General features: G+C 42.4%; 1 protein-coding gene across 2 annotated transcripts in view; it reads left to right on the top strand.

The window, feature by feature from the left end:
* Positions 1 to 20,178, top strand: part of ift80 (intraflagellar transport 80 homolog (Chlamydomonas)) — a 200,710-nt gene that overhangs the window by 136,321 nt on the left and 44,211 nt on the right. For both annotated transcript variants that reach the window (XM_060905275.1, XM_060905274.1), the window contains 3 exons: positions 3,803 to 3,982; positions 19,510 to 19,628; positions 19,939 to 20,013. In XM_060905275.1, the coding sequence (XP_060761258.1) occupies positions 3,803 to 3,982; positions 19,510 to 19,628; positions 19,939 to 20,013 (374 nt within the window). The remainder of the gene's footprint in view (positions 1 to 3,802; positions 3,983 to 19,509; positions 19,629 to 19,938; positions 20,014 to 20,178) is intronic.

Below are 20,178 nucleotides of genomic sequence, written 5' to 3'. Positions count from 1 at the left end.
AACTGTTCTTTTCCTTTGCCTTAAAATGTCTAATGTAGGCTCGAACGTGGACTAAATATAATCGGTAAACACCGCAATTACACAAGTGTCTGCAGAATGCCTCCAAAGCTGGCTCTCGAATCCAAGCTAACAATAGAAAAAAGCCTCAGAGCTGAGAAGGACTCTCTCTCTAGCACCTGAAACCAGAGGCTGGCGAACAGAGCCGAGCCTGTTCAGCGGTTCTCCACAGCCGAGCATGTAAACGAGGGAGAGAGGAGAGACAGATGAGCAGAGTAAGAAAGGGGTTGGGTTTCTATTGGTTCCAGTTTGTAAGGACTTTGCTGTGTGTGTGTGATAAAGGTTTGAAAGAAAATGACAAGAAAGAAAGTGGAGTGTAGCTACACACTCTGCTCATACAGATTTACTAATTTATTTAATAGTGTTTACTCACTCACACACCTTAAAGCTTTTCTGAGTGTGGTTTATCTATATCTGAATTGTTTACGTCTAATTGACGATTTCATCAATTGACATCAAAGCTTACCTCTGACTCTGACAGCGCGGAGACTTTATTTAAAAAGTTCTAAATCGTGGTTTTTAAATTTTTTTATTTAATTAATTAATTTTTTTTGCTCCTCATAGAAAACTACTCCATATTAGTCCACAAGTCCCTGTGTCAGCTGTTACTATAGAAACAATAATGCATTAGAACAAGTGGATTAATCAAACATATGAGTTGTGTTATGCTGTATATTAGAACGGCTGTTATTAACTCCTTATTAACTGAGCACGAGGTCTTTATTGGAAAATAGCAGAACATGGTCTTGACATACGCTCAGTCTGTACTGTCGAGGTCTTTAAGGGAAAATATCAGACTTCGATCTTGAGTTAGGCTTGGTCCGTACTGTCGAGGTCTTTACGGGAAAATAGCAGACCTCAGTCTTGACATAGGCTCAGTTCGTACTGTCGAGGTATTTACAGGAAAATATCAAACCTCGATCTTGACATCGGCTCAGTCTGTATTGTTGAGGTCTTTGTGGGAAAATGTCAGACCTCGGTCTTGACATTGGCTCGGTCTGTATTGTCGAGTTCTTTGTGGGAAAATATCAGACCTTGGTCTTGACATACGCTTGGTCTGTACTGTCAGGGTCTTTACAGGAAAGTATCAGACCTTGATCTTGACATCGGCTCAGTCCGTACTGTTGAGGTCTTGGTGGGAAAATATCAGACCTCAATCTTGACATGGGCTCGGTCTGTAAGCTACTGTCAAGGTCATTACGGGAAAATGTGAGACCTTGGTCTTGACATAGGCTCGGGCCATACTGTCAAGACTGAGGTCTCATATTTTCCCATAAAGACCAAGCAAGAGAGGTTAATAAGGAGTTTATTAAATGGATTTTGTTATTTTGTTATTTCCAAGATCAAAATAGACGCTCATTATAACGAGGCGTGACATGTCATGTTTGTAACATAATTGAGTCATGCACACAGAATAAACAGCTTGTGGTTTCAAAACTGAATTTATTTCTCCACTTGAGTAATACGTAACAAATGTTCTGAGAAAGATAAAAATATCTTTTTTTATCTTTTGTTTTTTACCGGCACTGTTTTCGTTGTTAACAAACTTGTAGTCTTCATCATGGCTTTCTTGTTCGCGTCCCTGTGCGCCCTCTTTGGAGTAATAAAATTCGCTTTCCGAATGCTCTTCATTGTTCATTTCTTGAATAACTTGGTGACTCTTGTTTGGCTTTTGTGTTTCGGCCATTTGTCTTTTGTGATTCCAATTTGATTTCCAATGAATCTTTTTTTGTCGTTTTGTTTTTGTTTGGTTTTATGCAACATTGAAATCCGGCGCCTTGGAAAGAAAGTCCGTAATTGCCTATGGGCATTACAGGAAAATACTGCCCAGCAAGGAACCAATCAGAGCGCATGATTTTACCGGAAGTCGCTCGTGCCATATAATTAAGGATGTTAATCACCACTTTCTGACCAATCAGAATTGAAAATTCAGCTCTACTGTGGACCTACATTGGAATAATGTGTACTGTCAAAGTCCCTCCCGGGCTAGGACTTGGTCTTCCCAGGCAGTCTCCTGTCCCAGTACTAACCCGGCCCTTAAGGCGCATTGGTCGGTACCAATCTCTGCTTCTATGGTGGTGTTTACATTAGACCGTATCAGCGGATCATCAGATTAACGTTTTTAAAACGATTCGCGTGCACACAGCAACACCAATACACGATTCGCGTGCACACAGCAACGCCAATACACGGATACGCTAATCACATGACTAATTAGATGGCACGTCATATGATCCCAGTGCATATCGGGCATGCGCAAGTCACTCACCACTTGCAAGTGGAAGGATGGCAAGCGAACACCTTCTCCAGCAGATAAACACACCTGGCTGTGATGTTCATGTTCTCACTGAGTTTAAGCGCCTGAAGGAGGTAAATAAGTTGAAATGTGTAAATAAACCTCAGTGCAGCTCAGCGCTTCCTCCTGCGCTCCAAATCACTCCGCCCTGAACAGCGAGTGCCCTCTGGAGGGTGCGCACTCCGGCCCTGCGCAGCTCACAGAGCGCACGAGTGAAGCACACGAGCAGTGATTCGGGACTGAGCCGCTGTGTGTGTGATCCCAACGCCAGCGAATCAGGAAGGTGGATGTCACAGTGACGTTGTCCAATGACGACGTCAGCTAGAGCTCAGCACTGCGTTTCCTCGTTCCTCAATGTTTACACAGCACCGGATCAGATACGAACTGGGTTGAATACGTGGGCCCTGGCGGATTCAAGTTGTTCCGCCTGTGAAGTCGTTTCCCGGCGTTTTAATGTGCACGGACAGTGCATCCGCGATGAAAACAAGACGGTTACGGTCTAATGTAAACACCACCTATAGCTCTCAGCCTCTCACCTATTAAAGGGCTAGGGTTACAGTGTGGGGGGGGGCTAGCCCTCTGGTAACTGTGAGAGTTTGACTCCCTATTTACATCTGTATTGCAGTGTGTCTTGCCAGATGGCAGTAGGTACCATTTTTATGATGGTCTTTGGTATGACCCAACCGTGAGTAGAACTCATGATCTCCCGGTCGAGAGGCAGACATGCTAACCACTAGGCCAGCTTGTGGTCAGCGTGTACTCTGGACAGGCAGAATTAAATTCCTTCGATGAGATAACGGATAATCAGTTTAATGGAAGTTTGAGGAAATGTCATTCATGGTACGCATTTGAAAACTTAAAAATAATTATGCAGTTGGATGAAGTATCATATTGTTAATATTGTCCGGGAAGTGTGTTTGTTGAGGTTGTCATTATATAATAGTCAGGGAAAGAGATGCGTAAATAACTAGTCACCTATGACATATTATTGTTTTCGTGGTTACACTTTGTCATGCCTTAATAACAACAACAGCAACAAACCTGTCCGGTAACAAGCTTTCTATGGGGTTGAAGTCCATTGATTTTACAGGCTAGTTAAAGCATTGTGAGCCACTGTGCACCCTACGAGAGCCGTCATCCTCAAACGTGGGAGTGTTAATGTTGGGTTCGGATGAACACGAAACACGAGTCCAGGCAACAATTGACCATGAGTGATATTTAACCAGGTGCAAAACCTATTGACATTATACAGTAAGACAGTGCTATTCATGGACGCAACAACATTTTTATCTGAGGAAAGATCAATATTCAAAGTGATTAAGTTTAAGCCTAGGGATTGTCTTACATGTCAGCCTTGAGGATTGAATCCATTTTAATTGTTGCTTTTATGTTATCAGTTTTATTGCACTGTACCTTTCTATTGAACTCTCTCTTTCTCTGTGTGCCCAGTGGTCGTATGCTCTGGAGAAGCCGAACACAGGCAGCGTGTTCAGCCTGGCCTGGTCCGCCGATGGCACTCAGCTAGCAGGAGCATGTGGGAATGGCCAGGTCATCTTCGCTCACATTGTGGAGCAGCGATGGGAGTGGAAGAACTTTGATATCACACTCACTAAGAGACACACCATGCAGGTACACATCCCAACATATCCGCACTGAATTTATTCCTTCCCCGTTTTACCCAGCATAAGCTCCAGACCCGCATCAAACCTGACCATGAATCAGGAAAATGAATGAACGAATGTTATTCTGAACAGGATCTTTGTCTCTTTAGCGTACACGAGCTGAGAGAATTTGTGTCACCGTGTAATGGTTCAGAAGTGACCACATTTTTATTTTGGAGTAAATGTTACACGTCCAAATCTTAGCCCAGGACTAGCATTTCACCTCATGGATCTTTCAAAAGCTCATAGAAAAGGGGCTTGTGGTTTGTTCTTTTGTCAGTAGAAAGCATAGTGATTTGGATCTGATCCCAGTGTGGAACTTGGATCCGATCCCAGGTGTAGAACTTGGACACTCCTTATTGTAATACCCTTCTGTTATCAGATGGACATCCTCAGTGGTGTATAAAAAGCTTAAACATGTGAGATGCTTTCCCACATTATACCGAGATAACACGCCAAAATCTGTCCCAGACATTTTCTGAGCTTAACTCTGTCGGCTCAAATCCTTTGCTCATGTTTTATCCTTTGTTTCCATCCACGCATGCATCTACATTAGCACCAAGGACTTTGCAGTGAACTGGACAGCAGCACTCGGTAGCGCTAACTGACCCGTTTCGCGGCTCCCTGTGAAAAACAAACGCGCTGTCATTATTCCTGGCTTGGCTTTGATCGAGGCCTGCACAGTGTCAAAGCCCCAAACCCAGCAGCAGCATCCTTCAAAATCCTCCCAGCTGTTCCCAGCTCTCACAGACCTGCTGAAAGCTGAAGGAGAGAGGCCTGCGCATTGTTCCATTGTTTATATATGAAGCATTGTGAGTCAGATTAAATCCTGGCAGTGCAATGTACCAAGTGCCCTCACAGTTCATGAGGAACACAGTTGGCCACTTTAGTTCCAGGTGTGGGGATTGGACGGTGTCCATCGGAAAATGATATACTGCATGGGATGCGTTGTGTTGGGATCACACACTGTTAAAGCAAGACAGCCTTTTGATTTCATAAAATCAGTGAAATTTAGTTCCCTCTGAAATTTGGTCATTGTGATGTATATGCTTATTTCTGTAATATCTCAAAAAAACAGGCCATTCTGTGGCTGGGAAGTTATTTAATTTGAGGGGGTTCCTGAGCAAATAATGTACATGAAATCGCTCACTTCGCGCAGTCAAGCAGACAGAGGAAGTCCGTGTGCGCATGCGCAGGTTTACCTCTTCTTTTCCTTCTTCTTTTGGGTTTTACAGCAGCTGGCATCCATAGTGCTGCATTACTGCCATCTATAAGTTTACCTTGACCGTGCACTGACAGTTACATCATTCTGTCGCTAAACGAACAGCTGATCACACCGAGGTGCTCGCTGACCGCCGATATTTATTAGTTTGGTCCTGCATTTCCTTTCCTTCGCAACATAATGTCTTTTCTTCTCGCTTTCCGTTACTGTAGTCGGTCTTTCATGTTTCATTTGCACATTCACGTCCTCCATTTTTCTCTCCTGTTTCAAATTTGTATCCCACAATACCTTGCGTGAACAGGGAAAGCCCACCACGTGATGCGTGACGTAGTATTTTGAATTGGGTCATGGTGAAGCAGGAAAAAATAGCGGAGAATGGCTTTAAATTCATTAATTGTTCTATATGTAATTTTTTAACTAATAAAATTGGAAGTCTGTGATTTGAATTCAGTAGCTTTTGGTCCACTAAACAAAAATAATTGGGTGTCGGAAAATTATTTTTATGACCTACACTTGAAAAATCTGAAAGGCAATCTACCTTTAAATACATTGTGTTGTCGTGTATTGTATATAAAGTCCCTCATATGGTGACATTTTTTTACATTTTTACTATATGTTTCTGAAAACTACACGCTTTCCAGAACTGAAGAGTATTTACCTCACCTGGGACGGAGTCCACCAGGGGTCAAGGTATTGTTTTTGGTGGGGTTTCTTTGTTTGTTTTTTTGTTAGCAACATTACGGGAAAACAGCTGGACCAATCTTCATGAAACTTTCAGGATAGATGGGCATTGGTCTCAAATAGAGCCTCCAACATTTTGAGGGTCATCCATTCAAGGTCAAGGTCACCAAAAAGGTCAAAATTGTTTTTGGTGCAAATGGTGTCCCAATGTCCTGAATGTGTCCCAAATCACTCCCTGCTCACTAGATAGTGGACTATATAGTCAGGTCGCCATTTTGTAGTGCTGTCTGAATGCATAGTGAGCATTATTACACCCTATATAGTGCACTCAAAGTATCTCACAATGCATCACGAAAAGTCGTGCCGGGGCAAAGAAGAAAAAAAAGGCTGCAGCAAAGAAGTTTTCTCATTTAATCAATGAGCTCACTATATAGTCCTCTATATAGTAATTCCCTATTTTTATTCCTATTTAAAGCAAAAACAAAAGTCCTTACAGAATTTATCAGAGAAGCACAGTATGCCGATGATATTGCCATATTCAGTGGTACCCCAGAAAGCCTGCAGTCACTACTTACATCCTATAATCAACTTGCTAAAAGAATGGGGATGCGCATTAACACGACAAAGACGGAGACCATGTGTATTGGTAATACTGCTGACTTCTTTGTTGATGGCAAAAAGCTGGCCAATGTCACTTGCTTCAAGTACCTTGGTAGTTACCTGTCAAGTGACTGTTCAATGAGAGCGGAGCTCACATCTCGCATCCAAGCGGTATCATGTGCCTATGGTCGGCTCTGGAAAAGAGTCTTCGACTCATGAGATCTCACTGTACCAACCAAGATCGCTGTTTACAACCAATGCCTAATGCCACTCTTACTGTACGGTTGCGAGGCATGGACTATCTATCAGCATAAAGTTAGGGAGCTTCATTCTCTGCAACAACGCCATCTACGTCTTATTCTCAAGATCAAGTGGGATGATTTTATAAGCAATGAGGAAGTCTTCCGACGCGCAAATGTCGAAGACATCGAAATCAAGTTAGTTAGGAGTCGTCTCCGCTGGCTGGGACACGCTGCCGCATGGATGATAACAGAGTCCCAAAACAACTATTATTCTCTAAACTAGCAAGTGGATTGCGACCTGTTGGCCGTCCCAAACTAAGGTTTAAGGACATTTTGAAAAAAGATCTGAAAAGTGGAAGCGTGTTGGGTACGTGGAATCACTCTGCACTCAATAGAGAGAAATGGAGAGTGGTTACAAAGACCATCTGCAAGTCGTACTGCGATAGAAGAGTTGCAACGTACCACAAGCAAAGGGAAGCCCGCCGGAAGAGAGAGAAGAAATGAACTGTGAATTGCCCGTTTTGCGGGTCTTGGCGTGTATATCTTGGCGTGTATATAGTAATTCCCTATAGTGAGTAGGACGTAGTGAACGAGTGAGTGATTTAGGACACAGTATTTGTAACCAATCAGCACTTATCCTGATCAAGTTCAATTACTCGTTCTATTTCTTGATAAACTTCGGATCTAATCAGAACTGGAAACGAAATTCAACTCGTGGTTCGCCAAGGCTACTGATTCGATATCAAGCAAGTGGTGTTTATTTTAAGAAAATTTACCTTTTGATTATCACAGTTTTTGTTTGGTCCTTCTGAAAGGTCAAATAAAAAGTTTTGTAAGTGTTTTTTGGCAGATATTTAGAGTCTTTACACTACACTTGTGAAACAAAACAGTATTGGTTAGTATTAGTGACCTTGAAAGAACAGAGACCACACTTGTGAGATTGAATCAGTTGTTCTAACGCTAAAATAAGTGCTACCAGGCAAGGTTTGTTTTGCCTGACAACACTTGTTCAAGAGTGTTTTTGCATGTATCTCCACCATTTTAAAATCTGGTTACCTCCAAAAATGTAAAGCCATTTAAAGATTGCACTCTGTCTGCAGCAGAAATTGTGACAACATGTATCTGATTAGGCGGCACGGTGGTGTAGTGGTTAGCGCTGTCACCTCACAGCAAGAAGGTCCTGGGTTCGAGCCCCGGGGCCGGCGAGGGCCTTTCTGTGTGGAGTTTGCATGTTCTCCCCGTGTCCGCGTGGGTTTCCTCCGGGTGCTCCGGTTTCCCCCACAGTCCAAAGACATGCAGGTTAGGTTAACTGGTGACTCTAAATTGACCGTAGGTGTGAATGTGAGTGTGAATGGTTGTCTGTGTCTATGTGTCAGCCCTGTGATGACCTGGCGACTTGTCCAGGGTGTACCCCGCCTTTCGCCCGTAGTCAGCTGGGATAGGCTCCAACTTGCCTGCAACCCTGTAGAAGGATAAAGCGGCTAGAGATAATGAGATGAGATGAGATGAGATGAGATGAGATGAGATGTATCTGATTACAAAGTGAATTGATTCGGCTTGTGTCTGTTTTTCTGCAGTACATCTCTATCTAGCTACTTCATCAAAGCATAGCTAGCGATCACTTAGCTAGCAAGCTTTTCTGTAACGTCATACAGACTGACTGTTGTACCCACTCCATTTTTTAAACTAACTGGTTCCTTGCATGCCAACATGCTCTTTGTAGGAAGATAAAATTATTGCAGCAGTGACAGTAATTCAAATCGCAAATCGTTCGAATATGTCCAATATCGTTTCTGTAGTAACAGCTTCCACAGGGACTTGAATATTGGACGAGTGTACATAAACAGATTGCCATAGCGTACATTATTATACACACAGAACAGTTTTTCAATGGAAAAAAAGTGTTCCCTTCTAGCGGGTTTCGTTCATTTGGTTTGATAGCATGCAATATTGTTAGCATATTACTTATCCTACGTGTATTACATCACTCTACCCAGTGTAGAATGAGCGTTGAATATGGTTTATGATATTGCATGGTTGTCAAGACAACATCATGTCACACGTCGGAGATGTAAAACTTCCGCGCTAGCGAGTGACTGTGGCAATTTGTAAACAAACATGGCCTCCAGGTTTGCTTTGTTAAATACGGAAGATTTTGAGAGAATTTTGAAAGAGAAAGATGCGTCAAACACCCGAAAGGAATGTATAATAATAATAATAATAATAATATCGGCTGGCTTTTTTTGTGGTATATCAGATATATTCCATTCAGCTGCTCGTCTTTGACTCATTCAATATCATGCTAGCTGAATGGAATATATCTGATGGACCAGTGTTTCTCAACTACTGGGACACGAAGTGCCATCTAATGGGCCGCAAATTTTTTCCCCAAGTTGAAGCTCATTTTTATCCGTAGTAGGGTGCAATTGCTGAGTTGCATCCAACGTCACATCCGCCTCATTAAACTATGGTCACACTCCAGCTCGCGATACTTTGCGAGGGATTATTGATGAAAATGAGGCATTTTGGAGGCGGCACGGTGGTGTAGTGGTTAGCGCTGTCGCCTCACAGCAAGAAGGTCCGGGTTTGGGCCCCGTAGCCGGTGAGGGCCTTTCTGTACGGAGTTTGCATGTTCTCCCCGTGTCCGCGTGGGTTTCCTCCGGGTGCTCCGGTTTCCCCCACAGTCCAAAGACATGCAGGTTAGGTTAACTGGTGACTCTAAATTGACCGTAGGTGTGAATGTGAGTGTGAATGGTTGTCTGTGTCTATGTGTCAGCCCTGTGATGACCTGGCGACTTGTCCAGGGTGTACCCCGCCTTTCGCCCGTAGTCAGCTGGGATAGGCTCCAGCTTGCCTGCGACCCTGTAGAAGGATAAAGCGGCTAGAGATAATGAGATGAGATGAGGCATTTTGGTGGTGATACATGGCGATATACACGTGAGCTAAAAGTTGTGGTCACACAGCAGGCGAACACTTGACTGTCACGCCTTCGCGCACTTGAGCCGCACTCTGTCACAGAGCATTTTGTGCGTGCTCTTGGGACCTGGTTATTATGGGAAACACCTGATACTGATTTGAGCGTAATCAGCATGCACAGATACGGACGCTGTTTTCACAGAGGCTTTGCAAAGTATTATCATTATCACTGTCACGGTTGTTTCTAGCCGTGTTTATAATGCTGTTTAAATATTCTGCTTTATGATTCTGCTTTTGTAAATATCATGCCTGCTAATAGACACTCTTCCTGCACTTAGATACGTCTGCTGTCATCTGTCTTGTAGTGTCCTGATCCCCAGATCTTTAACCCAGCCACATATAAAAAGTTGTTCTCCTCCATGCTGTTCCAGGTTTTCATCTGTTTGTCCGTGTAGAATGATGTCTACAGCACCAGGTAGTTTAAGATGTCAGGGAACTCAACGGATGAAAAATTTTCCAACTCGTAGGAAAAAATCCTTCTTTGTTAACATGTAAGGATCTAATCCCATTGAGTGGTTTCTATATCCACTTCTTTTCAGTGTACTTCTTGGTTTTAATAGCTTGCTTTTTGCTGTACACAAACATGGCAATAAGTTCTTGTGTTAATGGACCAGACTTCACTTTTGGATCATTAATCCCTTTTGACTGAGAATGTCCTGCATGCATGGTTTGGCTTCTGGCACATCCATACAGTTGTAAATGCAATACCTACAGTTAAAAACAGTTTGTTTTCATTACAATTATTTAATTCCTGGGCTCCCGTCACAGGGGGTGATGTTGCATCCCATTAATACACCTTACAATAGATTATTAGATTCGAATAGAATAGATGAGCCAAAATAATTGGGATCTTTTTTTTTAATGGGCCTCGACTCGTTACAAGTACGAATAGGTGGGCCTCAAAGCAGAAACGGTTGAGAACCCCTGCGATGGACCACTCAACGCCAGCCAATATTATTTAAGTAGTTGATGTGGTGAAGTTTTCTATGAGGAGATAGAAGGAGTCTCCAGTGTCGGCAATGTGTAGTCAGCAGTCAAGCTTTTCCTTTCAGTTTAAACTGTAAACTGATAAGCAGCACAACCACCCAGTTGATGATTATTTTCCTATAACAGCACACCGTGGTGTACAGTATGTTATTCCTTACGTAAACAGCTTTGGTAAGACTTTCTTTCATGGTGGTTTCATCTGAAGACCATTAGTGCTTGATGTGATAGTTCTGTATTTGCACACTTTAAACTCTTTAAACCTTTGTTGGCAGAATTGAGTAACTTCCCTTAGACCTCCATTCCACGTGAGACTTTGTGAAACGGGATTTCTGTTTCTTTCCCAGGACGGGGAAACGTGTTGAATTCTTGTTTGTGGTAATCTCACGTACGCTACACACGTGTTATGAGTTTAGGTTGGAAAATGTTGCTGTTGTAAATTGAGTATTATTTCGCTCCACAGCATCTTGTGTAGTATTATATGAAAGGTTTTGGTGAAAAATTTATACACCTTCTCCAGAAGAAGCATAAGGTCATTTCCTGAGTGCATGCACTGCTAAAGTAAATGAATTGCCCTAAGCAGAGAGGTGCGAGGTGTAGTTGATTTGTAGTGGACTGCTGACGTGTGTGTGTGTGTGTGTGTGTGTGTGTGAGTGAGTGAGAGAGAGAGAGAGAGAGAGAGAGAAAGAGAGAGAGAGAGTGAGTGGGTGTGCACCATTATGCCATAAGCCTCTGAGTATAGGCAGTGACAATGGCTAGCTTGTCCAGGAGCAACCACCACTGGAGTGTGTTTAAACTCATGCAAACCGCAAGATATTTTCTTGCGTCTCTCGTGTGTTTCGTGTTTTATTCCCCTGTGCATGTGCATGCACACACACACACACACACACACACACACCCTTGTTATAGATAGCCCTTGCTGAGTTGAGTTTGCAGAAACCAAACAAGCCTATGTCTTCAGCTGTTTATTTTCTCCACCGCTTTCTTTTCCCCCCGTTTATCTTGCTCAAACCGTCACATAATAGCCTTTCCTTTCCCCTCTTTTCCTATTAATATGTTTTTTTTTGCCTATTTTTATATTTACTTGCTATCTTCGTGCATGGTTTACCACTATGTGGCGTCTGTTCTTGGTTTTATGATGAACTAATTTAATTGAAGTCAAAGAGCAGAAATAATCCTGACGTTTATCCAGTTTAGCTGATGACTCGGGAATTTACAAATGGCTGAAAATAACGTGGAAAAATATTTTGCTAAGTGAAGATTTATATATTTATATACTGTTTTGTACAAGAAGTGAGGGGTGTGTTTAATAATTATAATAATAGCATGTATTTAGGTAGCACCTTGTTTAAAATGTAGCTTCAGATCTTTTACACTGTGGAGGAAGGGGGGGAGGCAGAAATAAAGAAAGAGTTTATGCTGACACTTTCTCAAGACAACAAAGTTCTTGTTAACGGCTTTAGGTGCAATATCGCGTGCCATCCTACAGTGGTGCTTGAAAGTTTGTGAACCCTTTAGAATTTTCTACATTTCTGCATAAATATGACCTAAAACATCATCAGATTTTCACACAAGTCCTAAAAGTAGATAAAGAGAACCCAGTTAAACAAATGAGACAAAAATATTATATTTGGTCATTTATTTATTGAGGAAAATGATCCAATATTACATATCTGTGTGTGGCAAAAGTATGTGAACCTTTGCTTTCAGTATCTGGTGTGACCCCCTTGTGCAGCAATAACTGCAACTAAACGTTTCCGGTAACTGTTGATCAGTCCTGCACACCAGCTTGGAGGAATTTTAGCCCATTCCTCCGGACAGAACAGCTTCAACTCTGGGATGTTGGTGGGTTTCCTCACATGAACTGCTCGCTTCAGGTCCTTCCACAACATTTCGATTGGATTAAGGTCAGGACTTTGACTTGGCCATTCCAAAACATTAACTTTATTCTTCTTTAACCATTCTTTGGTAGAACGACTTGTGTGCTTAGGGTCGTTGTCTTGCTGCATGACCCACCTTTTCTTAAGATTCAGTTCATGGACAGATGTCCTGACATTTTCCTTTAGAATTCGCTGGTATAATTCAGAATTCATTGTTCCATCAATGATGGCAAGCTGTCCTGGCACAGATGCAGCAAAACAGGCCCAAACCATGATACTACCACCACCATGTTTCACAGATGGGATAAGGTTCTTATGCTGGAATGCAGTGTTTTCCTTTCTCCAAACATAACGCTTCTCATTTAAACCAAAAAGTTCTATTTTGGTCTCATCCGTCCACAAAACATTTTTCCCCAATAGCGTTCTGGCTTGTCCACATGATCTTTAGCAAACTGCAGACGAGCAGCAATGTTCTTTTTGGAGAGCAGCGGCTTTATCCTTGCAACCCTGCCATGCACACCATTGTTGTTCAGTGTTCTCCTGATGGTGGACTCATGAACATTAACATTAACCAATGTGAGAGAGGCCTTCAGCTGCTTAGAAGTTACCCAGGGGTCCTTTGTGACCTCGCCGACTATTACATGCCTTGCTCTTGGAGTGATCTTTGTTGGTCGACCACTCCTGGGGAGGGTAACAAGGGTCTTGAATTTCCTCCATTTGTACACAATCTGTCTGACTGTGGATTGGTGGAGTCCAAACTCTTTAGAGATGGTTTTGTAACCTTTTCCAGCCTGATGAGCATCAACAATGCTTTTTCTGAGGTCCTCAGAAATCTCCTTTGTTCGTGCCATGATACACTTCCACAAACATGTGTTGTGAAGATCAGACTTTGATAGATCCCTGTTCTTTAAATGAAACAGGGTGCCCACTCACACCTGATTGTCATCCCATTGATTGAAAACACCTGACTCTAATTTCACCTTCAAATTAACTGCTAATCCTAGAGGTTCACATACTTTTGCCACTCACAGATATGTAATATTGGATAATTTTCCTCAGTAAATAAATGACCAAGTATAATATTTTTGTCTCATTTGTTTAACTGGGTTCTTTTTATCTACTTTTAGGACTTGTGTGAAAATCTGATGATGTTTTAGGTCATATTTATGCAGAAATATAGAAAATTCTAAAGGGTTCACAAACTTTCAAGCACCACTGTATATGCTTGAAGATATGCCTCTATGCTCTTCGATACACTCATGCAAGTGTTTACTGGTGGAACCTATATAACTCTCATCGTAAGAGTACACATTTGAAACTATATATAGTAGGCATGTCAGATGAAAATTCAAATTCAACCCAAATTGCTTGAAACTGCTCTCTTTCATTGAATTCAGAATTGAATGCTAGACAGCATAATTTTTACAGAATTAAAATATGTTTAAAGGGCGGCACGGTGGTGTAGTGGTTAGCGCTGTCGCCTCACAGCAAGAAGGTCCGGGTTCGAGCCCCGTGGCCGGCGAGGGCCTTTCTGTGTGGAGTTTGCATGTTCTCCCCGTGTCCGCGTGGGTTTCCTCCGGGTGCTCCGGTTTCCCCCACAGTCCAAAGACATGCAGGTTAGGTTAACTGGTGACTCTAAATTGACCGTAGGTGTGAATGTGAGTGTGAATGGTTGTCTGTGTCTATGTGTCAGCCCTGTGATGACCTGGCGACTTGTCCAGGGTGTACCCCGCCTTTCGCCCGTAGTCAGCTGGGATAGGCTCCAGCTTGCCTGCGACCCTGTAGAAGGATAAAGCGGCTAGAGATAATGAGATGAGATGAGATGAGTATTTAATTAGTATTAATTATGCTAATTTGGTAAAAACGTTAAATCGGTACACTCAATAAAAAAGTTAAAAGATTATTTCTAATCCCCTCTTTGTGCTCTGTAGGCCTTTGTATTTCTCAAAAGTAGGGCCTACTAGTGTTTATATGAAAGAATATAAATGATTCTTATTTCGATTAATATTCACAGCTTTCAAGGTGAACCTCGAAAAAACTGAGAGCCACATCCAATAAACAATTCACATTAACTGAACTGAAATTGACACTTGCGTTTCTATTGTTTTTTTTTTAAATATCATCCCAACCACTAAGATCTCAATATTTTTCATGAAAACAACTCCAGTTATATTCTAAAATAGTTATTTATTCACAGGAATCAGTTTGATTTGAAAAAATAAGTAGGTAAAGCTATGAAAACTCACTTCACAGTCTCCCATGAATCATAACATCAAAACTAGCTGACAGAAAATTTTGCTGAATACTTCAACAGAAACAGTGAGAGTGAGAGAACATCCCTATAAGAGTCATCTTACTGATATTCATGAGTAATCCAGTTGTAAACTGATCAGAAGAGAGAGAGCCTGAGCGCTTTCCCATGACTCAGAAAGCATCGGCAGTTTCCCCACGTCACGCGAGCAGAGTTTTTACTCTGTTGTACCAACTTCCACCTGCCGTTACTCCCAAAGTACTGAACAGATCTTAACGAGATACATTTCTTTGGAAAGCAGAGATAATGATAGTATTCACGATAGAAAATATTCAAGAGTTAAACAATGACAGATTTGGAAACTTAGATGAGCGTCTGCATGCACAATTTTCACAGCACGGTCAGCAAGCGTCCGATATGCCTACTAATACCACCTGGTGCTGATTTATAATCAGTGGTTTTTCCTCTTGCAGCTTTAGCACATCGTTGAGTTTGCAGCTCACAACAAATACAGGTTGAATTCTAATATTTCTCTTGTCACCCAGGTCCTGTAACCTCCTTCTGATGACTTTAGCTGAATACTGGTCCTTGAATGGTATAGTGATTCTGATGTTGTTATCCGGTTCTTTAACTTCCAGTGTACTAGGATGTTTACAAAGTTTAGAATAGACAAATCCTTTGATGGTAATGTCAATTAAGGTTTGTGGGTACTTCAAGCGTAGGAACACTTTCCTTAAACGGTCACATTCATTGTTAAAATAGTACAATGAGGATGATAGTCGATAGGATCTTTCCAGCATTGTTTAAAATAAGCCTCGTTTATAGCCGTCGTCAGTGTGACTTTCGTAGTGTAGAAGGAGGCCGGTGTTTGTTGGCTTGACGTACACTTTAGTTTTGATATGACACGACTTACTGAGAAGTTGTAAGCCGAGAAAAGGAAGCATACCGCCTTTCTCAAGTAAACACTATATGGGATTGCACCTAAAGACATTAAAGGATATGGGACATGAAACATAAAAGCACGCTATATCAGTTTCTTTCCATTAAAAATATGAATTAATTGCATCAACAAATACAAAATCATCTATTAAATTCAGCAAAATCGTTATATTCGTGATGATTATATGGCATTTCTGCTCGACTTCCGATATGCATTTTTTGCAACCGGAAGAGCCGCTGTCACGTGATCATACGTCACAAAAACTTTCGGGCACAGCACAAGCGGGTAGATGAATGGAGAAGTGGATGACAAGAAAATTGTTTTTATAGTCTTTAAAGTACATTGGACATCATACATTGGACATCATGGTGTATTGTGCTGCTTATGGTTGCAATAATTCCAATGGGAAATGCCCTGGAGTAAGTTTTTTTGCATTCCCCAAGGACCCGAAGCTGAGGAAAGTGTGGGCTCACCTGCGCATGCGCAGTAGGCTTGGTAGGATAACTTTACAGAACACCTGTTGAAAAAACTTTGCACCTACTATTTCCCACAAACTGTGTTCGGACCATTTCACTGAGGATTCTTTCAACATTAATACTCAGGTACTGAGCGATATTAATTCATGAAACATGAAACAGGAAGTATAAGGATGAGAAAAAAAAAACAGTTTAAATCGGGAAGCTGCGCACATTTGCGCCAGGCTGCACAAATGTGCGCAGCTTCCCGATTTAAACTGTTTTTTTCTCATCCTTATACTTCATGTTTCATGAATTAATATCGCTATTTTTTTTTTAAAATCGGATCTGCGCGATTCAGCCGTGAAAAAGGTGGCATCCGCCGAAAGGCGCGCTGTTTGCATCCCTGCACGGAGGCCAGGGGACAGGGCAGGAATATTTTTGTTGATATGAGTGATCCGGTGCGATTTCGCGACCCCCCCTGTTGAAGACCTCTGCGCTAATGCCGCTTTTCCACTACAAACGCGGCTGAGTCGGGCTGAGCCGTGCCGTGCTGAGTCGAGCTGAGTGGGGCTGTTGGAGTTGCATTTCGACTACAACCGCGCTGAACCGTGCTGGCTGGAAGTGGGTGGACACATTGGGTGGAGTTAGCGAAAGTGGGTGGACGTCACGTGATGTTGTTAAGCAGCGCAAACAGTGACATCAGTGAGCTTTTAAGCGGTAGTCTCACGACCCGAATAGTAAACAATAAACATGGACATGGAGTCGTTAGTGTTGCTGGTCTTGGTGCTGTGGCTTGTTGTCACCGACAACGCCAACAGATACTGGCAAGAGTGTATAGATGAGGCGAGGCGCATAAGGCTTCAGAAATTCTCGTAATTCGTAATTCTCCTTCTTCCGGGTTTACGGTGTTTACAGATCCCAGCGTGCTCGCTGGGCGTGTGTGGGCATGTGAGGACACTCCTCCTCACCAATCAGTGCATAGGGGAGTGTCTGCTCACGCCCCCAGCCTCACTCGGCTCGGTTTGGCTCGCTTCAGCCCTACTCCAAAACCGTGCGAGTTTTAGGGGCTAAGCAGGGCTGAAGCGAGCTGAGTCGTGCTGTTTTTTGGTAGTCGAAACGCGAGCCGTGTCGGGCTGAAGTGAGCTGAAGCGAGCTGAAGTGAGCTGAAAAAGGGTAGTGGAAAAGGGCCATAAGCGACTGAAAGCCGAGGTAAGGATTAGTATTATAATTTTGGGTGTATCAGTTATTGATTATCATAATTCTGACTCGTTTCGCCATTTTGAATGTTTTCATCTCGGACTCTGGAAGCATTGTATCTCAATCAATCTCGAAAAATATCAGCAAAAAAAAAAAAACTAGCTTGCAACGGACTTTAGCTAGATCTATGATGAACTTTCAATGTATGATACAAAAATAATACTTCTTTCAACAGATCATTAGCCTTTGAGCAGAATTGTTTTTAACTTACCAGGATGTGTTATCGAGCCGACCACTTTCAGTTTCATGAGGGCTGAATGAACTCTCACTCTCAGAATCATCTGACCCGTCAGAGTAAAGACAAGATCCATGTTCATGTGAATTTCCAGCTATCGGTTCGAATTGATAGGGTCTAACTTCACATCTCTGTGAAACATCGGGAATGTCACTGTCGATGGTGTCCATTTCAGTAACCTGTTTACATTAGATTCCCAAGCGCTGGCTCCTTGGAAAGTTTTTGTGACGTCACGGGTCACGTGACCACCTAGCTCATTAACGAATCCTTGTTTTACGCTGATGTATAAAAAAACTTGAATAATGTGATGATTTTCACATTTTTGACGCCCTGCAGTGATTTAGATGGCATTTCTTATGTCCTTTATACATAATTATGCCCAGGTGAAAATCCATGTCCCATATCCTTTAACAAGAACTTTGTTGTCTTAAGAAAGTGTCAGAGTAAATTCAACTGCTTATTGTACAAAATGCTCTCCATTTGAGAAGGCAGACCAGCTCTCAGCATGCAGTCGGACTCCTTACAGGCCAAGCATTTTGTTTAGCATTATGCTAATCTATTTTTATATGTTTTGACATTGACTTCACTTACGAACACTCACTTGATTATGGTGTCCGAGCGACACCGAAGCTTCACGCTTTTTTCCTTAATTTTTAGTACAGTTTATTTTTCTAAAGCTTCACTTTTAAATAAAGAAAGGTCAAAAATAAATGAATAGTTAAATAAAAATAATTTTATAATAACTAAGGGCAGCATGGTGGTGTAGTGGTTAATGCCGAGGTCAGACGGCAGAAAGACGCATGCTGCGACCTGCAATCGGTCGCCAGCTGACCGTTCGCAGGTAGACGCAGGCGTTTTGCATCGAATCCTTCATTGTGGTCAGACATATTGCAAGATGCTGAGTTTTTAAGCTGTTATGACAGGATGCAACCAGTCAGAAGCAGACGCAGGTTGATGCAGTGCCTAGAAAACCTTTAAAAAATATAAGGCCATAAGACTGCTTGCAGGTTGTTGTAAACTATTTGCAGGTGCAATCTGCGTCCACCTGCGATGCATTGCAGTCATCTCTAAAGACTTGTCTTCCCCTGCGTCTAGCTGCCACAACCTGCTTCAACCTGCAATTGGTCGCTCAAGCGTAGCACGACTGCCTGCCTGTACATGCGTCAACCTGCTATTTGCACCGATTGGAAGCGAATTGCAGCTGAAATGTGAACAGATCGTGATTCATTTGTGTCAGCCTGCCTCTACTAAAGACCCTCTGCAACACTCTGCCATTATCTGCGTCGTTGTGCGTTGATGCAAGACCAGTCTTGCGTCTACCTGCGATTTTGTTATCGCAGGTAGACGCAAGTAGTTGAAAACTAGTTGCAGCCTGCCGTCTGACCTGGGCATAACACTGTCACCTCACAACAAGAAGGTTCTGGGTTTGAGCTCAGTGGCCAATGGGGGCCTTTCTGTGTGGAGTTTGCATGTTCTTCCTGTGTCTGCGTGGGTTTCCTCCGGGTGCTCCGGTTTCCCCTGCAGCCCAAAGACATGCAGGTTAGGCTAATTGGTGGTTCTAAATTGAATGTGTGAATGTGAGTGTGAATGGCTGTTTGTCTCTATATGTCAGCCCTGTGATGATCTGGCGACTTGTCCAGGATGTACCCCGCCTCTTGCCCATAGTCAGCTGGGATAGGCTCCAGCTTGCCCGCGACCCTGCACAGGATAAGTGGTTACGGATAACGGATGGGTGGATTATAGTAAATAACAGCTAGTTTGTGTTTTAGGTGAGGAATGTGCTGAATGATGCAGTGGACACATTGGAGTTCAGGGATCGAGTCATCAAAGCATCACTATCTCACGGTCACCTGGTTGTAGCCACCGCTCTGCAGTGTTTAGTCTACAGGTATTTCACCAGTTACTGCCCTTTACTCTTAACTTTCACCCTTTTAATTTTATTGCTCCCTTTTTGCTTTTTTTTTCTTAATGACGCGTTCATATCGTTCTGTGACTCACCCTTTAACAATGATCTCATGCAGTGCTGTGGTCTGAGTGTTATTGCTTTTCCTGATTTTTTTTGGTATCCTGACCTTTTCATTTGTGCCTGTTTTATTTAGTCTCAGTCATATTATTTTAGTCGTTCTAATAATAATTATTTGAGAAATATTATTGTTCTTATAATAAGACCGTGTTTTGTTTTGAACTTTTGCTGACAGCACTAAAAACTGGAACACACCGCTGATATTTGACTTGAAGGAAGGCACGGTCAGCCTGATCCTCCAGGCCGAGAGGTGAGACTCCTCTGTGTGTTTTCTGACTCATTTGATTTTTATCTCTGAAGCCAGAAATTCTGAGCTCATTTTCAGTGGGATGCCAAGAGCAGGCTGAAATACTAGTACTGCTAATGCAAACATGATTAAATAAGTTTGGAATAAAATCTAACACGGTGTGCAGTT

This window comes from Neoarius graeffei, chromosome 23, assembly GCF_027579695.1.
Source record: "Neoarius graeffei isolate fNeoGra1 chromosome 23, fNeoGra1.pri, whole genome shotgun sequence".
Lineage (NCBI taxonomy): Eukaryota > Metazoa > Chordata > Actinopteri > Siluriformes > Ariidae > Neoarius > Neoarius graeffei.
The sequence above is the reverse complement of the archived record's forward strand: the minus strand, read 5'-3'. Positions and strand labels throughout refer to the sequence as shown.